This window comes from Lynx canadensis, chromosome A2 (genome assembly GCF_007474595.2).
Source record: "Lynx canadensis isolate LIC74 chromosome A2, mLynCan4.pri.v2, whole genome shotgun sequence".
Taxonomy (NCBI): Eukaryota; Metazoa; Chordata; class Mammalia; order Carnivora; family Felidae; genus Lynx; species Lynx canadensis.
The window spans coordinates 18,993,248-19,013,027 of NC_044304.2; the positions used below are offsets into that span (position 1 = coordinate 18,993,248).

Below are 19,780 nucleotides of genomic sequence, written 5' to 3' on the forward strand. Positions count from 1 at the left end.
TTAGGCCTGTCCCCTGAGGGCATTCCCCCCCTACCAGGAGGGGGGCAGACATGACACAGAGACGTCCAGCTTGGCTAAGAACAGCAGAGGCCATGGGATTAATCGGATCAGAGCCAGTGGCTGAGAAGCAAGGGACACAGCTGTTCTGGGAACCCCCCCCCCAGCTCACCCCCAAGGTCAGGCCTCTCCCAGCTCCCTGCTGGGTAGGCCTGGGGGCCCTTAACACCTACCACCCTGAGCACCAAGGTCTTTGGTGGGAAGCAGGCAGGGGTGGGATAGGAGCCCCTAGCCAATAACAGCACGCCCTAAAACCCTTCCTCCCAGGGCACTGAGTCCCAGGCCCTACTTCCCACGGGCAGACATAGCTGTCAATTATTCCTTAGAAATACGGAAATGGGAGGCATGGCCAAGGGAGAGCCCAACAAGGCGAAGGGCAAGCCCAGCGTTGCTCCCCTCCTGTCCTCACTGACCCTACCCCTGTCTGTTCCAGTCTCAATCTCTTCTGAATATCTGGGATGAAGATAGAAGAATTGATGCAGGAAAAGCCCCCGTCCTCACCCCATCCCACCTCTGCTTGGAAGAGTGAGGCAAGCAGAAAAGACATTTTGTGTCTGACTAATGTCTGAAAGTTCCCACTGAAAGCACCCTTCACCGAGGTTAAGCACTGCTCTGTTCGCTTCTGGCCTCCGGAAGGTGAGAGGAGAGCATTTCAAGGGTTAAGGGAACACTCGGAGACCTCAGAGAGAATCTGCTCTAGACTGAAGCGTTCCGCCCACAGGACTCAACTGAGCCCCTCCAGGAGCCGCTGCTCTCCTACCTAGGGGCTCTTTAGCGTTCGGGCTGCCCCTTTGCTCCTGGCGGGCCGGGGCCCCCGCCTCTCCCCAGGCCAGCCCCTCCTCCTGCCCGCCGCCTGGGATTGGCGGGCCGGGGGCGGGCCAGGGGCGGGGCCGGGCGCCCTTCATCCCCCGTCGCTGTGCTCAGCCGGGAGCAGAGCGGACAGCGCCAGCCTGAGCGGAGCACCGTGCGTCCCCACCCGCCGGGCCAGGTACCGCTGGGGGCGCCGACCCCCAGTCCAGGGCACCGGGCGGGCAGAGCTCTACTGTGCACCCTCCCGTCCGTAGCTGGGCTCTGGGCAGCGCCTGTTACCCGTCCCGTCCCGGGCAGACACCCCAGCCTCCCGCGAGCCAGAACCCCGCGCGCTCTGGGCTCAGTCCGGGGACTCGCCACTCAGGGGTCAGTTCTGAGCTTGAACTGGTATCCCGGGAAAGGCATTTCGCCGCCTCAGGGCCTGTCGGCAGGGCCAGGAGGGACAGCAGGAGGTCAGCAGCACTCGGGGCTGGGGCCACAGGACGCCTTGTTGGGGGCTCGGGCGGTGAGCGATGGGCTTCCCGAGGCAGGGCCCACGGGGACTAGCTAGAGAGGGTCCCGGAGGGGGGCCTAAAAGGGCCCGGGAGCGGGCTCTGGAGCGCTGCCCCGACGGGCGCCTGACAGGCAAATCTGCCCGGCTGGCACACCGGGAGTCTGGGTATATTTATCCCGGCTGCGTTGGGCAGGGGCTTGAGGGCAGATCGGGCCAGGCTGCCTGAGGGGCCGTGGGGCACATGTTGGTCCCAGAGTCCGTGCCATTTGCAGCCGGGCCAGCGGGCACGGCAGGAACAGGGCGCGTGTGGCTCCCTGGCCTGAGGGCGGGGCTCTGTGTGCTCTCCTTGCTGCCTCATTCCCCGGTGGGGGTATAAGAGCTGGCGCCGCGCACGCGGGCGGAGGGAAAGGACCAAAACCGGGTTTGCAGGAGCCCGCCCCCGTTCCATTGGCCCCTTCGATTGGCCACAGCGAATGCGTGCGTTTGTTTACACCCGGGGAGGGGGAGGCCAGGGGCGGGGCCTGTGGGAATCCGCCCTCTCCCCCCAGGGTGACCTGAGCGCTGAGCTCAGGTGTAAGCTCTAGGACAAGTCTGAAAGGGACTAAGTCAAAGGTCCTTGCACCTTGCACCCTGGGGGACTCCTGGACCCAGGCCCATCCTTCCTTCAGTCGCCCAGTCCTGTCCTTTCTTCCATGACTTCCTTGGGCCACTGTTCTGGAAGAGGCCTTTGGACCTTCCACCCCTTCCTCTTCAGTAAACAGTTGCATGGGAGTTCAGTTCCTTCAAGAAAGGAAGAAAACTCTTCAGAGCTTTTCAGTCTGGAGCCTAGAAAGCTGAAGAGATCTGGGGACAGTTCCATTTTGAGATGGGGAAGTTCTGCACAACCATGGAAGTCTTCCTGCAGGAAGCACTAGATGTAGGAGGAATCAGGGTGGGTGAGGCCAGGCGTGGCACATCTCCAAGAGGGCTGGAATGACTGGAATCATTCCATGAGAGTCTCTGACCCTTTGGGGTTGGGGACAGGGGACTGGTTCTCTGGGGAGGGGAGGGGTATATGTCTCAGAACCTCACTCTGCCTGAGCTCATAGAGGCCATGTCCTCACTGGCTTCTCAAACCACTCTTTCTTCAGTACTGGTTATTTTGGCCCTCATCACAACCTCACCACACACACCCAGTCCAGGGCTCAAGGTGGCCAGACCATGAGAATCAGTTGCTCCTGTCCTGGTGCCTGCTGCCCTAGCAAGTAGCCATGGAACCTTGGGCAAATAGAGAAAATGAGGCACAACAGGTCTCTGGGTAGTGTCGGGGAAGGTTTTTGAGCTAAACTAAGTGTACCCTGAAAGTCCAGGCTGGGTGTGGAACAAACAGGCACTCATTCTAAGGGGAAAGCATGTTTTAGGGGAGTGGTTGGCTGCAAGGGAGGTACAGTTTGGTATCTGTGTGCACAGAAAGCTTGTGTGGGATGTGTATACTATGCTGTAGTAAGATAGGAGCTCTGCAGGCACATGATCTAGTTCAGACATGACCAGGGTCCAGGGGCCACTTGGAGCTGGGTTGAGATGGGTTGGGGGCTTGCCAAGGGCCTTGAACCCATTCTATTCCTTTTACAACATTTGCTGAGCACCTACTATGTGCCCTGCAAACATTCAGTCTGGTGAGTGGAGGGCTGGCCTTTGACTCTGGATAAGAAGACAGATGCGGTGGTGGGGTGGGGAGGACTCTAGAAGACCAGGCGGGGCTTCTGGGGGCCAAAGGGAAGGACCAGCTGCTGGGGCAGGAGGGGCTTTCCGGTCAGCGGCCTGGGGTGGCTTGGTTTTGAATTTCCGCTCTGCGGGCCACGTCCTGTACACAGCCTCTCAGCCGGCACGTCTGCACACGTGCATGACTGCTGAGAATGGGGGTCACCATCACCTCTGTGTATCTTTTCCATTGTGTGGGTAGACAGTGCTGGACTGGGGAGTGGTGAGCTTTCCAGCTGGGCCTGGACCTGCAGCCCTAGTGGGCTCAGACCCGCTGTCTGGATGTCCCTGCACCTAGCTAATGGAGGCATAACCTGCTCTTGTAGGAACCTGCAGATGCTGGGCAGCCTTCTTGTGGGGTCCTCCAGGGTTCTGCCTGGCCATCCCTGAAGTGCCCACTGGGCCTGCAGCCCACTCGCCTGGGCCTCTGGCTCCCTCTTCCCTCTCACTCCTTCTGGGGTCCTCTCTGTCTTTCGTTGGCTGTCTCCCTGTCTCTCTGTCTCTTTTTCCATTTAGCTATCTCTGGCTGGTTGGCCATCGCTGTCTCTCAGCTCTCTGGTTGTCTGTCTCTCTCTGTCTCCCTGTCTGAATGTGTATCCACCTTCTTCTGTGTGTATTTTCCTGTTGGTGTACCTTTATATCCATCTGCATTTCTCTATCTCCCTGTGCCTCTCTGTCTCTTTTTCTGTCCAGATCAGTATTCATGCACTGCATGTATGTGTTTTCTGCCCTTCCTCTTTCCTTGCCCCTCTCTTCCCTCCCTCTGCCGCTCTGCTTCTGCCTGACATTGAATGGTGCCTCTCCTCCAGGCCAACCTTGCCTTTAGCCCCTCCCCCCTTCCACTGGGGTCTCCAATGAGTCCTGAGCTGCCCCAGGCCCCTGCTCCAGCTTTCCTTGGGGCCAGAAGTCCGGCTGTCCAAATATTTGGCCGCCTCCAGGGGATTCCGGGTCAGCAGGGAGGAGGATGGGCTGGCTGGCTCGGGGTCTCCCCTGCCCCTGGGGGGCCACAGGCACGTGATGTCCTGTCCTTTGCCTTGGCTGGGCCTCCAGCTGCACGTCCCTCTCAGCGGGCTGGCAATGGGGGGAGGGGGCTGCTGCTGGCTCTGGCCCAGTCTTGACCAAGAGGTTCCAGCTGCAGCCTCCACTGGGGGAGCAAGGAGGGTCCTGGGCTGGGTGGGAGGGGAGGCCTAGGGGTCTGGGGCAAGGTCCAACTCCAGGCATCTGTTGGGTGTCTAGCAAATGTACCCTGTCACAGGAAAGTCCAACTTCCGGCCCCAGCTGGGCCCCTCAGATCCTCCTAGACACTTCCGGATGCCCAGAACACAGAAGCACAGACCCCACACACCAGGGCCAAGGAGCTAAACTATGAGGGATCGGTGTTGCCAACACATCAATGTTCTGGGCCATCTTCCTTTCCTTGGATGTGCCCTCTCCTCCATACCACCCCCCTCAGTACCAGCCAGGTGTTGACCTTGCAGTGGCCATTTGCCCAGTGTTGTTGATGATGAAGGAGCAGTGGAAGGGGTACTGGATCTACCGAGGTCAAAATCTGGAGTTGTGCGTCTGGAGGAAGAGCTAGGGGTGCACAGGGCTGTAGTATTCTCCCCTGTTCAGAACACCCTTCCATATGCCCTAGCCCTAGCCCCCTGACCTCAGCAATGATCTCCTCACCAATCCCTGGGGCTGTGCCTTGAGAACATATAATTCAGACATGTCCATTGAATCTAGTTTCCTTGTTGACTGACAGCTTGTCCTAAGATGATGTTCTCCTTCTGAAGCCTGGAGAAGAAGGTGGGCAGGGAGTGCCAAGATAGGAGGGGCACCTTGTCTCAGCCAGGAGGGGACTAAGGATGGCTGAGCTGGAACTGAGAGCAGCCTTCATCCCTGAGCCTCCAGGGATAACCACAACAGACCCTCAGGCCAGACCAGCTGCCTCTCCCCTGAGATCTGGGCTGAGGCTAGGACTTCCCAGGCACCAGAAGCCTGGGGACCATGGCAACAAGTTCTATGGGGTCTGTGCCTCGATCAGCACAGACGGCCAGGAAGGACTGAGGGAAGAACAGTGTGGATGCCTCCCTGTAGCCAGCCTGCCACTGCAGACCCATTTATGTCCCTGAGCATTAGGGAGGAGAAAGCAGGGCTCAAGTGTCTGGTGGTTCCAAGGACCTCAATCCTGGGACAGAGAGGTATGTGTCCTACAGCAGCTGATGCAAGCAGTGGGCCTGTGGTGGCCTGGATTCCTGGGCCTCGAAATCTTTAATTAGCCAAACTCAACACCTGCCAAGGTGTGCCTGACAAGTTCTCACCCTGTGATGCCCGCGTGGGCGAGCGTTACCTACTGCACTATCCCTGTGGCTCCTGGCCTCTCCTAGCCCTTATCTCCCAGCAGAGCAAACAGGGCCCAGGGCAGTGGCCCAGGCCATCGATTTCCTGCCCAAGTCCATTCTGCACCCATGACCGATGCTATTCTGATGATCTGCCCAAGGTCGCAGTGACAGCCCCACACTAGAACCTGACCCCTCTCTGGAAGCCCATGGCATGGTCTGGGACAAAGGCCTTGGAGAGGATCCTCACTCTGTCCCCAGCTTTGCCAAACTTCTGGGGACCTCTGCAGGGCAGGAGGACACTGAGGTCCTGAGTGGGGAATACTCTACCCGTGGTCACACAGTAAGGCAGGGCCAGGCCAGGACTCAGACTCCGAATGTCCACTGTGGACTTTCTCAACAGTGGGTCAGATTCTGCTGGCAGATTTCCCTGAGTCCACCCTGACTCCCTGATACAAAGGAGCCTGGGAGGTGGTAGGCCTGAGGGATGGGAGCTGTCAGAAATGGGCTGCCAGCCTCAGGGAATGTCTGAGAGTCCACATGCCAGGCTAGCACTCCACTCTGGCTGCTTAGCCCTTAGCCCTGCCCTACACTGAAGTACAGACTCATTGACCTGGCCTTCAAGGCTTTGTCAGGTTTGTCTATAGCCATGGAACCTTCATTCTGCCTCATACCACACCTTAGAGCCTTTGCCCATGCTGTGCCCTCTGCTTAAGGCATTCTTTGCTATTCCACACTTTTGGGACTCCTGGAATTTCAGAAATGGCTCCATCACCTCCTCTGCCAGGAAGCCTTCCTTGATGCCTCTCTCCCCCCTTTTTTGAGTCCCAGCACTATGTGGCTCATATTTAGTTGTTGCAGGAACTATAAGGTGGGGGCTATGTTTGGGGATTTTGTCCCTTCCAGACCAGAAGCCATTTAGGGAAGGATATTCCATGTCCTCTCTGGGACCTCAAACCAGCCCAAGATCCAGCAGTGACTGGTTTTGAGTATCAGACAGGCTGTGAAGGTCTAGGTGTAGGTCCTGCTGGGGGGATGGGGAACCTGGAGACAGGAACTCGGGCACTTTGGCCATGACCATGCCATGGGCTGTGGTCTCCCTGGAGGTAGTGCTGGCTGCTAGGGAAGGATATTAAGGCAGAGAAGGGTGCTTTGTCCAAGCTGCCAACTCAGCACACTCTGAGGGCCTGTCCCAGCCTGCCCAGGGTGGGAGGCCCGAAAAGGACAACCCTAGCTGAGAGCCAGGGGGCACTCTGGAGTGACTCTGGAGATGAGGTGCTGGCATCTCCACATCCAGCTGGGATCCTTGGAGAGGTGCTGATAGTGAGGCTTAGGGCAGAGACTCATCCAGGGGAAGAGGGCACGAGAGATGTTCACATTGTCATGGACCTGAATGGACAGGGCTGGAGGTGAGATGGGTTCAGATGCCAGCATCAGAAGAAAGAGAGGCAGGCCGAGGGGGCCCGAGGGTTCCAAGTGTGGAGTCTCCAGGACCGAGGTTCCTGGGATCTGAACTCTGGCCTGGGGCTGCCTGGGGCAATGGTGGGCTGGTCCTTTAGTCAGTTCTGTGTGGCTGCTGCCTCCAGGACACTGGGGCCTGAGGCCTGAACCCAGCCTTCTGTCCCCACACATAGCCCCAAGTGCTAAGAACACTGGTGTTCTGGGTTCTAAGTAGACCTGAGACCATCAGGATCCGGAGTGGGGATGGGGGGTTCAGGGCGGGATTCAGGATTCCCAAGCAGAGAGCTTGTCATGGCACCAAGCCTAGGCTCCGATAGGGACACCTGGCTGGCTCAGTCAGTAGAGCAGGTCACTCTTGATCTCAGAGTTGTATGTTTGAGCCCCATGTTGAGTGTAGTGATTACTTAAAATTAAAATCTTTTTTTTTAAATTAAAATCTTAAAAAAACAAAACAAAAAACAGGCTAGGCTGTGGCTGACCTGCATGGCAGTGCTGCCCCCTCCCTGGTCTCGACTAGAGTCTTAGCTCTCCTTCTGGCCTCTCTGGCCTTCAGGATGTCCTTATAGATCCTGGGGCACTGTGCCAGGTACCTTCTGGGCATGGGGTAGGTGGCTTCCAGCCCCAGTGATGGGGGGGGGCCGGGGTGGGGGGGAGCTGGCTCCTTAGAGGCCCAGCAGAGCCATGCCCTGAGGGCAGGGAAGGGAGGACTGATCCAGTGGCCTAGACTCCTCTACAGCTGCCTAAGACCCTGAGTTCCTGGCCTGGGGTTCTAGGAAATGGAGAATCTGCTCCAATGGTCCACTACTGGAGGGTGGTCACCTAAGGGGTAGGGGTATTCCCCTAGCAGGGGAAGAGAAGCTTGAAGGAGAACATGGCCCTGAGGTCATGGCTGTGTGGAGAGTGAGGCCTGTGTGGCTCAGAGAATTCGGCCCTGGGACGCTCGTTTCCTGGATGGCCCCCTGAGGGCCCTTTGCAGCCAGGCGGGCAGGGCCCAGGTGTCCAGCCACCCAGCACCGCCTCAGGCCTCCTGGCTCCGGGGGGGTAGCCTTTGCGCCTGCCGTTCCCAGCGCCAGCTCTCAGACCACAGAAGGCCCTTTGTTCTGGCTGCCAGCAGTGCCCGCCGGGCGGCTGGGAACAGGGCCCACAGCCCTCACCCTCTCCCAAGGCCTCCAGCCGTCGGGCAGTGCCATTCTAGGTTGGCTAGGAGGCCCCTGGCACACAGGGCCGGCACAGGAAACCGTCTCCCGGTGTTAATGTCAGGGAGGGGGTGTCAATCCAGGGCCCACCACCAGCGCGGGGTCTGGATTCCTGGGACTCAGCATCCTGGGGTCCAGGCACCACTGGACTCTGAACTCAGGTCATCCAGCTGATCCTCACTTCGCAGATGGAGAAACTGAGGTCCCAAGGGCTTGCCTGGACTGGTATGTGAGTGGTGGGGGGAGTGCTACGTACTGGCCAAGGTGTCCCATCAGGATGTCTTGGAGAACTCAGGTATCTGAGCTCTACTCCCCCAAAAGCAGGTCCCGGGGAGGCAGCAGGCACAGCTGCATGTGCACATAAATCCTGAGTGAGCTTCTGGGAGGTGTGATAGGCTGTAGACTCCCCATGGGAGGCTGGGCCATGGGTCCTGGGAGAAGGGATAACCAGAGGGACCATTGCTCTGCAGACCTTTGACTTGTGTTGGTGTGAGAGTCAGTGCTCCGGGTGGCAGACCCTGACCATGGAGGCACCTCTGCAGACGGAAATGGTGGAGCTGGTGCCCAACGGCAAACACTCAGAGGGGCTGCTCCCAGTCACCACCCCCACGGCTGTCAACCAGAGGTGAGCAGAGGGACCCAGTCGTGGTCAGGGCAGGGCAGGGTGCAGAGCAAGGGCCGGAGCTGAGCTGACTGCTCTGGCCTGTGCCTACAGGGTCGAAGGCCCCAGACGGAGCTGTGTTGAGGGCGAGGGCTTCCTACAGAAAAACCCCAGCAAGGAGCCACACTTCACAGACGTGAGCTGGAGGGCACAGTGGGGTGGGGGGCTTGGGAGATTTCACGCAGTAACAAAGAGCTCTGGGGCAGCAACGGGAGGTTAAGGGACAGTGAGGGGGAATGTTGGGATACCCTCCATGCGTCGCTGTCTCTTCCCCCTGCCCCCATCTCACTCTGGTGCCTGCAGTTTGTGGGGAAGACTTCATTTGGGATGTCAGTGTTCAACCTCAGCAACGCCATCATGGGCAGTGGCATCCTGGGACTCGCCTATGCCATGGCCAACACAGGCATCGTCCTTTTCCTGTGAGTGCCTTCAGTGAACCCTCTAAAGACAGGAGCTCTAAACAGTCCACCAACCATGACCTCCCAGGACCCAGGCTGTGGGTGGGCTCAACCCAAACCATGGCTAAAAAAACCAGCCATGGCCAGACAAATATCCCTCATTTCCTGGTAAACCCACTGAGATTATGACACAGGCAAGCCTAACAGACCTGAATCTATACTTCTACCACCGTTTACACATGATGAACGAAGCCCCATGGCCAGGCCTTGTGTGGACACACGTGTCCTTACTTGGGACCTCTGCCCTGCAGTCTAAATGGAAAGCATGTTTGTTCCAAGAACTCAAGGAGGTAGTGCTCAGAGGACCCCTTCTAGGTCATGGCTTACCCTGGGTCAAACTGAGCGGTGTTCGCCCCTGCCGGGGCCAGTTGAGCTTGCATCCACACCTGTTGGGGGCTCCAAACACCTGGGTCACAGACCCACACACCCAGGCCTCCCAGAGCTCACCACCCCTGCCAGCCAGTGAAGCCCTCAGTGGCTCCTTTTCACCCATCTTCCCCAGGTTCCTGTTGACAGCCGTCGCCCTGCTCTCCAGCTACTCCATCCACCTGCTACTCAAGTCCTCAGGGATCGTGGGTGAGCCCCCAACCCAGCCTGGAGCAGGGGAGGGCTGGGCTGGGGAGAGCACTCCTGACTATTTTGACTCCTGTCCCCACAGGTATCCGTGCCTATGAGCAGCTAGGCTACCGTGCCTTTGGGACCCCAGGAAAGCTGGCAGCGGCCCTGGCCATCACACTGCAGAATATTGGAGGTGAGCCTGGCAGGCAGACCCAGACAGGTGGTGGGCAGGTGGGCGGGCTGAAGACTGGCTGGTTTGGCTGACCCCAGCACCTGCCCGCCTCTCTCCCCCCAGCCATGTCCAGCTACCTGTACATCATCAAGTCCGAGCTGCCCCTTGTCATACAGACCTTCCTGAACCTGGAGGAGCAAACTTCGTGAGCCCCAGGGTGGGGCGGGGCTGGGTGAGGGTAGGAGGGAGGCCTTGGTCTACCCCTCCATATGCACCACTGGCCCTGGGAACCCAGGCTGGGCTAGTGGGAGAGATGAGACAGTGCCTGCAAGTGACTGGTGGAGGGGCAGAGAGCTGCCAACAGAGCTAACATTCAGTCTACACTCCTTTAGCACCTAGGGGAACCCCCTAGGAGGGCCAGATGAGGTGAGAGGTGGGGTGAGGCTGAGGAACCTGGGCCCAACCTGGGCCAGGACACAGCCTATGAGAAAAGGAGAACCTGAGAGCTTCGGGCTTAGCTCTAAGCACCTGCTATTCCTGACCAGGGCTTGGGCTTTAGCGCCTGCCACCCCCTCCCCCCTCCCCGCCTCCCCCCCCCCCCCCCCGCCCAACCAAGAAATTAAGCCCGTGGTGTCCCAGTTGCTCTCATCAGTTTAGCCAGCACTGATGGAATCAACCATGTTTTGTGGGTGGGGACAGAGAAGACAGCCATGCCCTGCCCTTGGCCACACAGCCCAGGCAAGCAGAGGGGGTTTGAAGTTGAGAGCAGCTCTGGGAGGAGGAAAACAGCCAGGATTCTTCCCCCTGGGTCCTGGGTGCCCTTCCCAAGGAGTTGGCCTTTGGGCTTCCCTGGGAAGGAGGGTCTCCTTCCTTATCCTTTGAGTTCTCTGCGCCATTGGTGGTGGGGGGTGCAGGATGGTGCAGGATGCAGATGCCAGGAGGGACCACAAGGGGTACAGGATGTTGGAAAGTCCCTGACACCCCCATGGAAAATGCTCCACCTCCCCAGAGCCAGGGTCTTTCATCCCACCCACCTCACTGGGCCCCTCGGGGCCACCCCCTGGGGAAGCTGGACCCAGACCTGTGTGTCTTGAGAAAAACAGCAGCAGTGACTATAGCCCTAATGGCTACCAAGCAGGAGCTGAGCTCCTTAGTTCTCCCCTCGCCTAGGCCAGTGCTGAGAGAATGTCCATTTTGCAGACTCCGAGCTATGAACAAGTATTTTTTAGGTGGCCCCGATTAGGTATGGAGGCAGGCGGCCTCACCCAAGGCTGAGTGGACTCTGATGTTGGCTCCCCACTCCTATTCCTGCAGGGACTGGTACATGAATGGGAACTACCTGGTGATCCTTGTTTCTGTCATCGTCATTCTGCCCCTGGCACTGATGCGGCAGCTTGGTGAGTGTGGCAGGGCTAGGGCCTTGGAGGGGAATGTTGGAGAAATGCCTGGGAAGGGACCCCAGTCTCACAGCCCTTCCCCCACGTTGCAGGCTACCTGGGTTACTCCAGCGGCTTCTCTCTCAGCTGCATGGTGTTCTTCCTAATTGCAGTGAGTCACTTTCTGTGCTGGTGGAGTGAGGGGACAAGTCTCTTGGGGGGCTCCTCTGTCGGGGCAGGGGGCAGGTCTTTCTGGGAAGCCTGGGTCAGAAGGCAGCTCCTTCTGTCCTGATCTAGATGTGTTTTCATAGTGACTCCCAGGCAAGCCTTGTCTGGCCCTGATACCCCCATCTTCCCTGCAACTCAGGTCATCTACAAAAAGTTCCATGTGCCCTGCCCTCTGCCCCTCAACCTCGCCAACATCACGGGCAACGTCAGCCTCATGGAGGTCACCAAGGAGGAGGCTCAGCTGCAGGCTGAAACAGAGGCCGCAGCCTTCTGCACCCCGAGTTACTTCACACTCAACTCACAGGTTCCAACAGGCCGGGGCAGGGGTTATGGGCCGGGTGAGAGTGAAGGGCTGCCCTGACGCAGTCACCATGTCTATCTAGACAGCATATACCATCCCCATCATGGCCTTCGCCTTCGTCTGCCATCCCGAGGTGCTGCCCATCTATACGGAGCTCAAGGAGTAGGTGTCTATGGTTGCAAGGGGGGTGGCTGCCTTAAACTGGTTTGGGGAGAAGGAAGGTGGTCCTGATAGGGTGGGGGCAGGGCGGGGTGGGGAGTGACAGGAGCCAAGTCACTTTATCAAAGATCTCCATGGCTTCCATGAGGGGCGACTGGGGGCAAGGAGGAGATGTCCTCAGCTGCCAAATGGTGAGGGTGTGGTGCCAGAGAGGCCCCAGGGCATACGGGGATCTCCGGTGTGGCCCAGCTTGGCACCCATCCCCTCCCCTGCTTCCCCAAAGCCCCTCCAAGAGGAAGATGCAGCACATCTCCAACCTGTCCATCGCCGTCATGTATGTCATGTACTTCCTGGCTGCCCTCTTCGGCTACCTCACCTTCTACGGTATGGCTGGACCGTGGGGGCAGAGGCAGAGGCCAGGCTGGGGGGCAAGGGGCTGGCCAGTGGCCATGGCACCCTGCATACTGGAGGTGCTAACTAGGTGCGTGATGCCTAACTGTGCCCTACAGCTGTGGAGGTGAGTCTGTTGCCACTTCCCACAGTGTCAGGGTCAACCCAGGCTCAGAGCCCATCCCCCTCCCTGGGCCACCTGCTGACCATCCTCCCTGCCTGCCGCAGACGGGGTGGAGTCGGAGCTACTGCACACCTACAGCAAGGTGGACCCATTTGACGTGCTGATCCTCTGTGTGCGTGTGGCCGTGCTGACGGCAGTCACACTCACAGTGCCGATCGTTCTGTTTCCGGTGAGCCGGTGGGCAGGTGGACCGACGCAGGGTGGGACTTATGGAGCTGACAGACTGGTGACTCTTCCCACCCCCATCCCGCAGGTGCGCCGTGCCATCCAGCAGATGCTGTTTAAGAACCAGGAGTTCAGCTGGCTGCGGCACATACTCATTGCCATCGGCCTGCTCACTTGTATCAACTTGCTGGTTATCTTCGCTCCCAACATCCTGGGCATCTTCGGGGTCATTGGTGAGGGTCTGGCCCAGCTGTATATAGAGGCAGGGCATTGGCCAGAGAATTTCCTATCTAAATCCTGGCAGATTCCTGAGATCATACCCTACCTTTAGTGACAGCTGCTGGCCATGTGCACAGCTTGGCTTCCTGTCTGAGATTTTTGTCCTGAAGGCTATTCTAATCCCTTCTGAGGGCTCAAAACCAGAGTCTGTTCCCCCTTGCTGAGGGATGGGGTGGAGCCCGGATGCCAGGGACCTCCACAAAGGGTCTCATTGGGTCTTGTCCCCATTTCACATATGAGGAAACTGAAGTCCATAGTGATTAAGGGAGTAGCAGAGCCATACGGCTGGTAAGTGGGGGGCCTTGATTTAGCTCTAGGATCATGGAACTATAGGTTCAGTGCTCTGTCCACTGTCTCATCCCAGTTGGGGCTCTAAGGTAGAAAATCAGACAATTCTGAGACATCTTTGGAGTGGCCCAACTCACAAGACTGACTCCTCAGCCCAACTCTGCAGGGACCAAAACACAGACCTGGGGACTGATTGTCATGGATAGCATAGACATGACTATAGGTTCTCTGTGGCCAAAATCTGACTCAAAATGATTTAAGCAAAGAGGAAGGTATTGGCTTAAATAATGGAAAAGCCTTCAGGAATAGCTATATCTAGGAGCCCGATATCTTCAAGGCTTTGTCTTTATCTTTTGGCTTACCTTTCCTCTTTGCGAGCTTCATTCACTGACAGATTCTTCTACTGCCAACAGCACTAGCTTTCTATCCAGTTGGACAGAGAATGGGGGGCAGGGGGACTGGTGGGCTCTCCGGAATCAGGCAGAGCTCTCAAGTAGAGTCTCAAGATGAGACTTCCCCAGCAAGGAATCTCTGATCTCACTGAAGGGTTCACCCCTGGACCTTAGCCAATAGCTGGCTATATCTCATTCTTTGCAGGTGCCACATCTGCCCCATGCCTCATCTTCATCTTCCCCGCCATCTTCTACTTTCGCATCATACCCACCGAGAAGGAACCTGCAAAGTCTACCCCCAAAATCTTGGTGCGAGGATCCTGGAGGTTGGTGGGCTGGTGTGGGGCTGAGGGAGCTGCCCTGACCTCACACCTGACTCTTGACTCCCTGACCCCATAGGCCCTTTGTTTCGCTGTGCTTGGCCTCTTGCTGATGACCATGAGCTTGAGCTTCATCATCATTGATTGGGTGTCAGGGACCGGCCGGCATGGAGGAAGCCACTAGGAAGACCCCCGGCCTGTTCTGTCTACTCGTCCAAGTACCCCTGCCCAGAGTCTTCAGCCCCTGCTCCCATCCAGTGGCCAGTCAGCAGGGAGAAGAAAGATGTGGTTAACACTATGGCATTTGTCCCCTGCCTCACGTCTTCTCTGTGGAAGGTTTTTGTTACAGCCAGGACCAAGGCCCTTGGACCACTACCTTGCTGGGCTCCCGGGCTACAGGGGCTTCCAGAGTTGGGAGCAGGGTGGGGCTGTGCCCTTGCTCCCTTCCTGTTGCCTCAGATCCCACTCAGGCCCCTGCCCTCCTTGCACAGATGCAAACACTGAGGTCCAACAGCTGCCTACACAGTCTGTAGGGCACATAGAGTTGGAGCCCAAGCCTGCAGCCATCTCCCCACCTTGCTGCTGGACCTTGGTCTGCACTCTGGGGCCTCATCTCCCTCAATGCACTTGCCTTCCTCCACTTCTGTCCCGGAGGCCCCTTTCAGTCACTTGGACTCAAGCGCTTGGATACTCTCGTCTCCTTCTCCCATCCCCACCACCAGAAGCAGACCACCCCCCATACCTGAAGCCATCAGGTTCTTTTAAATGTGAGGCTGGTGTGGGCACCCCCAGGGACCTGCCCCTTCACCAGTCCTGGGGAGGCTGGGACTCCCCCCACCCCAAGTCTGGGCCATAGCTCACATTCCATTTCTGGGAGAAGAAAGAGGCTGGGGCCCAGAGCGTCTCTGCCTCTGGGAGCCAAAGACCCCAGGGGCTGATCCGGGGTAGGAGTGGAGAAGCTGTCAGCTCCCTTTTATAAATATTATACATAATACCAGCTATGTTGTGTATTCTTGTTCCCCATGGTCCCTGAGCTCCTGGCAAGTGGGTAGAAGTCGGGACATGGATGGAAACGGGAGCCTCTCCTGCCCCCTTCCCTGGGATGAGGGTGGGGATAGGGCCCCTTCCAAACCAGCCAGTGGCATGCTCAGGCCCAGCTCTGGACCTGGGCCAGGCTCAGCACAGACCTGCTTTCTCACGGGGTGAGGTGGGGAGGAATTAATGAGGCCCCAGGAAATGGGACAGAGAGAGGCTCCGGAAGGAGGCAACGTGAGGTGCATCCCCAGTAGCTCCAGGGAGGGTCTGAGCAAGGGGGCAGCTGAGCCCTGCAGAAACCCTGCTGAAGGGCCCCCTGCCCTCCCTGGCTGCCATGTCAATCCTCTGCTAATGCCTTGAGTCTGAGGACAAAAATCCAGGAATTCTGTGAGTTGTCAGGCTGATCTTCTATTAATGGTAAAACCCACTGTGAATAAAGGTGGGTTAATGAGTTCCCGTGTTTGGAGCCCTGAGTTTTGAGTAGGGGGTCCAAGGCAGGGCAGGACTGGCCTAAAGATGCAGGGTAGTCCCAAGTGCCCTGGCCCCGATGAAACTAGGAAGCTGCTCATTTCCTGGGGCAGGCCTCAACCAGCTGGTACCCAGCAAGACGGAGCCGCCTGGGCCTTGGCACCAAACCCTCATTAGGAGAGACCCTGCACCCGGCTAGGCCGCCAGGGAAAGGGCAACAGGAAAAATCCAGTTTGAACTGGCAAGGCAGCTGCCAGCTTGGGAAACCCCTCAAGAAAGAATTTCCTCAAGCTGGTGGCTGGTAGGCCCATGGCTGTGCCAACTGATCAGAGGGGGGCTTCCTGAGTCTAGTTCCCTTCAGCCCCAGGCGCCTGACTCCAGCCTGGGGACTTACCCAGGAGCCCTGCAGCCCCAGAAAAGAGCCGGACGCTGGCCGAGAGGTGGCTGCAGCCCAGAGTGTCCTGATGTGAGGGGCTGCCCTCTGGGGGTCTCTGGCTTCCTCCTCATCAGATTGGGTCATAGGCCTGCATGGAGCCTTTGGCTCCTAGAGAGTGGGAGGCAGTGGAGGACAGGGTCCATCCTGCTGAGAGACCTTGGGGGTCTTTTCTCATACTCTGTCCAAAGAAGGCTGCAGGTCAGAGCAGCAGCAAGACTGCCTGGATTCCCTAAAAACCCCAGGCCTGGCTTTAGACCTCTCAGACCAAGAGGATGTGTTGACAGTAGGTCCACCTGCTTCACACACAGACACGCATGCACGCACGCGCACACACACACACGGGGTGGAGGAAGGACTCTGGCCCCCAAGAGGTCTTCTCTGCCTGCTCAGCAAGGTCTCCTCTAACATGGACCATGAGCAGCATTCTCTAGGGGGGAAGGGGCAGGCAATGTGGCCGCTAGACTATACCAGGTGTCCACATGACTGTTTGAAAATGAGTATCTCTTGTTCCTGGCTGTCAAGGTCCAGTCACTCAGCCTCCATAAGGATGGGTCTGCAGGCCCTTGGTCATAGTCATTTTTGTATGTTTTGAAGAATTTCCTAGGTCTTTTTTATCCTTCTTTCTTGCTTTTTAAAATTTGCTCTCTTTGGAAATGAACAAGTGAAAGCAGCCAGAAACTCCAGCACAAAGGTCTTCTATATTTATTTTCACTGCTTTTCTTATGACCACTTGTAACAGCAAGACAAGATGATATAGACCAGGAAAAGGGGCCAAAGTCAGCCTTGGTCTCTTCTGACCAGCAGTTTCCCCCTGCCCACACCCTCCTCACCTGTGTGCACATGTGTACATTCACCTATTGATGCAAGAGGAATTCACTCGTTCAACAAACATTTATCAAGATTTCCCATGTGCTAGGCATCCTTCCAGCACCTGTACACACAGCAGTAAACAAAGTGAAGGCCCTTGCCTTCCTTGAGCTTACATTCTAGGTGTGGGACTGAATTCAGACCAGAAACATGAAACATAATTAGTAAGTTACATTATTTGTTAGAAGATGGTCATACCATAGGTACTAAAATGGCAAGGTAGGAGCAATAGAGAACAGGGGGTCTGGAGGTGGGTCAAGGTGGCCTTCACTGAGAAAAATATGCTTTATCAGAGATTTGGAGAGGGAGGGTGTCATGTGGATGCCTGCAGGGAACATTCCAGCCAGAGGGATCAGCTGGTGCAAAGTTCAGAAGCAGAACATACCTGTGAGAGGAGCAACCAGGAAGTCGTTGTGGCTGCTGTTGAGTGAGGCAGTAGAGGGAAGGAGGGACAAGTGGGGGCTTTTGAGGGGGGAAGATGTGGGGCCTTGCCAGCCACCATAAGGGCTTTGGATTTTTCTCTGGGAAAGGTGAGACCCAATGCCAATTCTTGAACAGAGAAGGGGGCAGGATCTGATTCAACAGCAACTCTGGATTATTCCAGCTGCTACATGGAGCTTAGACTCTGGGGTGTGGGATGGGGAGCCAAGGGTGACAATGACACACAGGCTATGGCAATTTCAGACAGACATGTCAGGTAGCTCAGCCCAGGTAGTGGCACAATTGGGGTGAGATGCTGGACATGTGCTGGAGGTAAAGGCAGCAAAGTTCCCTGATTATTTGGACATGGGGGTGGAGTGGGGCAGAAACAAGTCTAGGGTGACTCCAAGGCTGTCTAGGGTCCAAACTGCCACTGCATCCACTGAAGGAGGCAGTTCTTGGGAGGGAGATCAGTTTTGCCCATGAAAAGTCTTAAAAATCGACTAGATATCAAAGTGGGGATGCCAAGTCGGCCACTGGGTATGTGACTCAAGTTCAGTAGAGTGGCCAGAACTAGACCCAGAGTCTGGGAGGCAAAGCCAGTGGACAGTAGTTAAGGTCAGGGGCCTGGATGAGATGAGGGTGGTGAGTGAAGACTGAAGGGCAGCAGTCAGGATGGAGCCCTGGAACACTCCTATTAGGAGATAGGAGAGCCAAGGTGGAATCAGAGAAAGAGCTAAGCAGGGGAGCCAGGAGGAAACAAAGGGGGAAGAGGGCATGTGGGAGCCAGAGGGGGGTCAAATGCTCAAGGAGGTGAGCATGGAGCTTCAGCTGGGTTCGGCAATGTGTGGGTCACGGCTGTTTTGTGGAGGGAAGGGCAAGCCTGACTGGAGTGGGTAGAGGAGGAAGAGGTAGGACTGGTAAAACTATAATGTTTTTGTTTTGTTTTTGAGAGAGAGAGAGAGAGGGAGAGGGAGAATGAGTGGGGGAGGGGCGGGGAGAGGGGGACAAAGGATCCAAAGCGGATCTCTGCTGACAGGCTGACAGCAGCAAGCCTGATGTGGGGCTCCAACTCATGAACCCTGAGATCATGACCTGAGCTGAAGCTGGGCACTTAGACTGAACCACCCAGGCGCCCCAGGACTGGTAAGACTACAGACTGGTAAGATCTGTGTGAAGTGAGGGGAGCAGGACCAACAGAGGCTTTTAGGAAGACTGAGAAGAAGGTACTGAGGAGGAGAGATTGGACCATGGGTGGGAGGTTGGTGAAGGCCAGGGCTCTAGAGATAGTGGGCTAGAAGACAGTAGCTGGAGGTTGGACAGTTGGCATCAGGGTATACAGGGTGGACACTGCCTGGCCTGGCCAAGCCCTGGTAGCCAGGGACATGAAGGAGCACATGGAGGGACCCAGAGGACTCATCCAGATATCTGCCTTGATCTCAGTTTAAAGTCATCCAGCAACTGATTTTCAAACAACTTGGAACAGGAATAATTGACTGGAAGTTACTTAGAAAGTGCAGCCCTGGAAAAAATCTGAAAGAATAAAACTGCTTTCAAAACCACATAAGGCTGTAAACCTGCCCTGCCACGCACAGCAGGACCTGGACAGTATTAGACGGCGACTTGATCCCCCATACCCCCACCCCCAACCCGAGTTCTGCAGAAGGCGGCCTCTGCTGTCCCCTGGTGGCCAATGGCGGGAGTCTGGGCTGTGCTGTGACCCGCCAGACACCTTGAGGGGCTGGGTGGCTGGAATGGTCAGCTATGGCAGTGCAGCCAGGCCCTGAGGCTCCAAGGCAGTCCAAAAAGTCCTCCAGCCTGGTGTGTGGGAGGAAGGCAGGCAGGAAGGCTCCAGGCAGGACGTGAAGGGAAAGGTGGTCAAAAAGGGGCCAGGACCTCAACGTTTGGCATCCTGGGTAGGTGAGCGAGGAGCTGCCAGTCCCACACGTGGCCAGGTCCTCAGAAGGCCAGGCAGGGACCTCTACAGGGTTGCCTGATCTGGAAGGAAGGAAGGGGCTGAACTCCTAGAGCCACTCTTGACCTAGCCTTCTGAGACCCCCTCCCCACATGCCCGAACCCCTCTCCTTATCCTGACCAAGTCCACCCTGGGGTCAAACACAACCGTCCCCAGGCTGGGCACGAGGGAAAGACACGGGGCCATCCGACCCCGAGGAAGCCAGGAAGTGGCTGCCCGGGATGGTCCCCCAAATTGGCGCCTGATCTCCGCTGTGAATTTGGGGAGGCGGGAGAGCATCTTGGAACAGAGGGTGGGAAGGTGCCATGACCAGAGGGAGTAGAAGGCGGCTGTTAGGGCACGTCCTGGGGATGGTCCAAGAGAACGGTCTTCCTCTATGGCTGGGAAGGCCAGGCAGGGGGGGATCAGGTGAGGGCCACGGGCGCTCCAAGTGGCAGGCAGATGGGCGGAGGCCGGGGCCAGGGTCGGAGACTAAACAAGGCGAGAAAGCAAGCCTGGTGGGGATATAACCTCGAGTGGCAGCCGGAAGACAGCAGCGGCAGGAGAGGCAAAGGCTGCGCGGAGGCG

At 57.3% G+C, this 19,780-nt stretch overlaps 1 protein-coding gene across 2 annotated transcripts; it reads left to right on the forward strand.

Annotated features, from left to right (window-relative positions):
* Positions 1–986: 986 nt before the first annotated feature.
* On the forward strand, positions 987–15,009 carry SLC38A3 (solute carrier family 38 member 3). 2 transcript variants are annotated; one of them, XM_030306837.1, is made up of 16 exons: positions 987–1,045; positions 8,552–8,706; positions 8,797–8,878; positions 9,046–9,161; positions 9,703–9,776; positions 9,859–9,951; positions 10,054–10,135; positions 11,245–11,327; positions 11,420–11,478; positions 11,674–11,838; positions 11,918–11,997; positions 12,278–12,378; positions 12,613–12,737; positions 12,822–12,966; positions 13,898–14,001; positions 14,092–15,009. In XM_030306837.1, exons 2-16 carry the CDS (start codon positions 8,606–8,608, stop codon positions 14,194–14,196), a joined length of 1,515 nt encoding a protein of 504 aa, XP_030162697.1. In that variant the 5' UTR covers positions 987–1,045; positions 8,552–8,605; the 3' UTR covers positions 14,197–15,009. The 2 variants fall into 2 exon arrangements, with proteins under 2 accessions (XP_030162697.1, XP_030162698.1); XM_030306838.1 differs by lacking the exon at positions 987–1,045 and adding an exon at positions 7,539–8,306.
* Positions 15,010–19,780: the final 4,771 nt, after the last annotated feature.

Coding starts and splice junctions, on each gene's coding strand:
- SLC38A3 (XM_030306837.1), top strand. CDS start 8,606: ATGGAGGCACCTCTGCAGACGGAAATGGTGGAGCTGGTGCCCAACGGC. Junction 9,777..9,858: donor CAAGTCCTCAGGGATCGTGG/GTGAGCCCCCAA, acceptor CTGTCCCCACAG/GTATCCGTGCCTATGAGCAG. Junction 11,479..11,673: donor TGGTGTTCTTCCTAATTGCA/GTGAGTCACTTT, acceptor CCTGCAACTCAG/GTCATCTACAAAAAGTTCCA.